The 4,699-nt window shown below is 39.9% G+C and overlaps 1 protein-coding gene across 1 annotated transcript; it reads left to right on the top strand.

The window, feature by feature from the left end:
• The first annotated feature begins 1,093 nt into the window (after positions 1-1,093).
• On the top strand, positions 1,094-4,441 carry LOC132268374 (receptor-like kinase TMK4). The gene is made up of 2 exons (XM_059769229.1): positions 1,094-3,339; positions 3,707-4,441. The coding sequence occupies exons 1-2, from the start codon at positions 1,188-1,190 to the stop codon at positions 4,216-4,218; spliced, it is 2,664 nt and encodes an 887-aa protein (XP_059625212.1). The 5' UTR covers positions 1,094-1,187; the 3' UTR covers positions 4,219-4,441.
• The last annotated feature ends 258 nt before the right edge of the window (positions 4,442-4,699 follow it).

Raw genomic sequence — 4,699 nt, 5'->3', positions numbered from 1 at the left:
TTCATTTTTCATGTAAAAGAGAAAACTAAACTAGCTTCAAGAGGCATGAATTAAAAGTTGTGCATTTACTAGGGGTGGACATTTGTAAGTGCGATGCGTTATTATATTGCATTGCATTCAACAACTTTTTCGACGCTGTACAACATGTGAAATGATGATGTAATATAATTGTTATATAAACCGTACAAAGAGTTTGGACAAATGTTCATGAATTGACACGCTCATCTTATATCCATGAGTAAACACCTGCATTATATGATTAGATTTAACTAAAAAGAATTTAAAAATTTTAGGTGGGTTGCATATTTTAAAATTTTACAAATAACAAATATAAATTTTCATACATAACCAAAATAAAATTTCACAAATATATATACATAACAAATATATGTACACATTTGGCAGATCAGGGCAGAGTCACATGTACACAACCTACATTAGATCTCCGAGAGTGTGCCCCTTTAGCCTAAGCCTGCATTGAGTCCGATGTATATAAGTGATGGGGAGCAATAGGAAATACAATAAAAATTCATGAAACAGCCAAATAGAAACAACTTTTTTTTTTTTTATTGTATATGTGGGAGATCAAATAATTTAAAATTTTTAAACTTAAAAGGAATTCTTAAAATGTTCTTAACAGCGGCGTTGACAGAGATCTAAGAACTACACTCCTAATTTAAAATAATAAAAAATTTGAAAAAAAAAAAAACCCGTGAAATAACCTTTTCTTAGATTATTAAGTTTCAATGCTTTTATTCTGATATTCTAAATTTTACTAAAATAGTATATTTTGATATTAGGATGTGATAATTGTCAATTGAGGTGGTTTATTTTGATAAATTTTGCATTACAATGTAGGATATTTCGTTGTTAGGCACGTAACTCTCTTGCCTTCCTTGCTAACCGGAGGAAATCTAACCGCACTGTTTAAAGTAACGCTTTGGCAAAATAGTCCGTCCGTCTGTTTCTGTCTTCCCCCTCAATTTTAGCAACTAAATGGAAAAATCTCTCTTTCTCTCTCATCTCTGTAATGTCTCAATGAGAGAGAATGAGAAACAACAATAACAATGAACGACGAAGAGGATTTTCCTAGAAAACCATTGTTTTCTCTCTTAACAATCACTGCAATTTTCTCTCTCTTCAACCCCTCCGCGGCGGCCGATGGCGGCGGTGGCGAAGCGGCCGTCATGGCCAAGCTTGCCAAATCCATCTCTCCAACGCCGTCCGGCTGGTCCGGCTCCAACCACTGCAAGTGGACCGGCGTCTCCTGCGACTCATCCGGCCGAGTCTCCAACATCAACCTCTCCTCCAAATATCTCTCCGGCGAATTACCCTCCGATCTCAACCAGCTCTCTCACCTCAAAATCTTATCTCTCCAACGAAACCAGTTCTATGGCCCCTTACCCTCTCTCTCCAACCTCGCATCCCTCGAACAAGTCTTCCTGGACTACAACAACTTCAGCTCTATCCCTCCTTCGTTTCTCTCAGGCTTAACGAGTCTTCAAACATTGAGCATCAGTATGAACCATAATCTTCCTCCATGGACCATCCCCGAAACCCTAGCCGATTCCACCACGTTGAATTTCTTCGACGCGATGGATTCCAATATCGTCGGTCCAATGCCGGAGATATTCGGATCGTTCCCGAATCTGCAAACGGTTAGGCTTGCATACAACAATCTTACAGGGTCTTTGCCGCAATCATTTTCCAAAACAGGGATTGAGAATTTATGGATTAACAATCAATTGATAGGTCTTTCGGGTAGGATTGATGTGCTCGGCGGAATGTCGCAATTGACTCAGGCTTGGGTTCATGTCAACAAGTTCTCAGGTCCAATTCCTGATCTTTCCAAGTGTACTTCGCTTTCGAATCTTCAGCTTCGAGATAATGAACTAACGGGTGTGATTCATCCTTCTCTGTTTTCGCTTCCCAAGCTTGCTAATGTCTCATTGCAGAACAATAGGTTGCAAGGTCCATACCCTGATTTTCCCAAAGGTGTTCAGGTGACACTTGGGATGACCAACAATTTCTGCAACACGAAGCCGGGACCCTGTGACCCTCAGGTGACGGCATTGCTTGCAGTGGCAGAGGCTCTGGGTTATCCAATGACATTGGCTGAATCATGGCAGGGGAATGACCCTTGCCAAGGATGGAATGGGATTTCGTGTGATCCGAAGGGAAGCGTGACAGTGATCAATTTCGGGAAGAAACAATGGATTGGGACTATATCACCCGCCATTGCTAACCTAACTGCATTGAAGAGTGTGTTTTTGAATGACAATAAACTCACCGGTCCAATACCGGCTGTCTTGACCAGTTTGGCACAGCTGCAGCTTCTTGATGTATCAAACAACAATCTTTCTGGGAAAATACCACCATTTACTTCAAGTGTGATGTTGAAATCATCTGGTAATCCATTTATTGGAAAAGATTTGCCCACAGGAGGAGGAACAGCAGGAGGTGGTTCTTCTGCTGGTGGTGGTGGTGGCGGCTCACCGTCAGGTGAGACAAGTGGAAATGGTAAGTCCTCTACTTTGCGGTGGGTGATTGTTATTGTTGGCATTGCTGCTGCGATATTTGTGGTAGTTCTGTCCTTCGTAATTTATAAACGTTTTGCGAAAAAGCCAAGATGGAAATATAAGTGGGTTAGAAGTTCTAGCGCGGGGAAAGAAAATGTGAATAAGAAGGACTATGGTGCGATTGGAAGTGAACTACCCAGTAAAAGCAGTTCAGATAAAAATGTCTATGATGGTGGGGGTGTTGTTATCTCAATTGAGAAACTTCGAGAAGTAACAGACAATTTCAGTGAACAAAACATTTTGGGTCAAGGAGGGTTTGGTGTTGTTTATAGAGGAACACTCCTTGATGGTACACAAATAGCTGTAAAGAGGATGGAATCCGTAATGGCGGCGGGTTCAAAGGGGCTGAATGAGTTCCAGGCTGAAATTGAAGTCCTCTCGAAGGTTAGGCATAGGCATTTAGTTGCACTTCATGGTTTTTGTGTCAATGGAAATGAGAGGCTTTTGGTGTATGAGTATATGCCTCAGGGGACATTGGGGCAGCATCTCTTTAAATACAATGAAATGGGGTTTCCCCCACTTACTTGGAAGCAGAGAGTAACCATAGCACTAGATGTCGCTAGAGGGGTTGAATACTTGCACAGCTTAGCACAACAAAGTTTCATACACCGAGATTTGAAACCCTCTAACATACTTCTTGGAGACGACATGAGAGCTAAGGTTTCTGATTTTGGTTTGGTTAAGAATGCGCCTGATGGGAATTATTCAGTTGAGACAAGGTTGGCTGGAACATTTGGATATCTTGCACCAGAATATGCTTGTAAGTACTTCTTTGTATATATAAAATATATCACCTCTAATTACTTGGTGCATTCCCTACTATGATACACTTTAAACTCCTTTCTAACAAATTAATTATTAATTTATGTGGAGCAGACAATTCTTTATGTACTTCCAAAGGTTTATCTTTTTGCTCATTCTTCAACCTAGACAGGCTTTAAGATTTTCTTGGCTATTATTTTGATGGTTCAAATATTTTTATGCTGACGATTACTAGAACACACAGCATTTATTTTATAGCATCTGATGGGCCATGAAATTTAGCAAAATTTAGAGTTACTTTTTGTGTTAATTAATCAGTCAAGAATTTATTTTAATGTTGAGCCATTATTTTTGTTTCCTAAAAGCTACTGGACGAGTGACCACAAAGGTTGATGTCTTTGCATTTGGGGTGGTCTTGATGGAGATGATCACAGGTAGAAAAGCACTAGATGAGACATTACCAGAGGAGACAAGTCATTTGGTTGCTTGGTTCAGAAGGGCAGGCATTAACAGAGGGAGCATCAGAGAGCATCTCGACCCCTCCCTAATCCCAGATGAAGAGACCTTTGAGAGCATCTGCAAAGTAGCAGAACTAGCAGGGTACTGCACTGCTCTTGAGGCATTTCAGAGGCCAGATATGAGCCATGCGGTTAACGTGTTGTCTCCCCTCGTTGAGCAATGGAAACCCGCCTCCTATGACGAAGACGATGGCTTTGGCACTGACCTCCATATGAGCCTCCCTCAAGTCTTGCAGAGATGGCAAGCTAGTGATGGTAGTTCCATGACCACCAGTAATCTGTTTACTAACACAGCTACGAACACACTACAGCACCCTTCAGGTTTCACAAACTCAATCGGTTTAAAGGATCGAAGATGACTAGAAAGACAGATTTAAATGCTGATTGTGAGAGGAGACAGATTTCTTCAATGGCTGTGGAGCAACACTTAGTATAGCCTTTGTTCAGATTCAACATTAAAAGCTTTTGTGCTTAAAAGTATTGCTAGAATCGAACATAAGCAGCCCTCTGTTTCCTCAAAACATTGTTGTTATATATACTTGTAACAGATGAGAAAGCAGAGTGGTGTTGTGATTATGTTATATGGGAAGAACTTGGGTTGTGAAAGAGTGAAAGCAGAGAGTAAAAACAATTTATATACATAAAAAACAGTTATACTAACATTTATACTGTTACATGAAATTGTAAATGGGGATTTGATGCACCTTCTGTTCATTAATGAACTTGAGATTGTTTATTGCTATTAATTATCAAAAAAGAAAAAATAAGTAATATAAAGATTTAACGATTTATATCTGGAATAAAAAACTATAGTTGACATCAAGCAACATCCCATTTCAG

The sequence above is a fragment of the Cornus florida genome, unplaced genomic scaffold, assembly GCF_030987335.1.
Source record: "Cornus florida cultivar Cherokee Brave unplaced genomic scaffold, ASM3098733v1 CherokeeBrave_3.0.0_Hap2_Chr08, whole genome shotgun sequence".
Taxonomy (NCBI): Eukaryota; Viridiplantae; Streptophyta; class Magnoliopsida; order Cornales; family Cornaceae; genus Cornus; species Cornus florida.
The sequence above is the reverse complement of the archived record's forward strand: the minus strand, read 5'-3'. Positions and strand labels throughout refer to the sequence as shown.

Coding starts and splice junctions, on each gene's coding strand:
- LOC132268374 (XM_059769229.1), top strand. CDS start 1,188: ATGGCCAAGCTTGCCAAATCCATCTCTCCAACGCCGTCCGGCTGGTCC. Junction 3,340..3,706: donor TCTTGCACCAGAATATGCTT/GTAAGTACTTCT, acceptor GTTTCCTAAAAG/CTACTGGACGAGTGACCACA.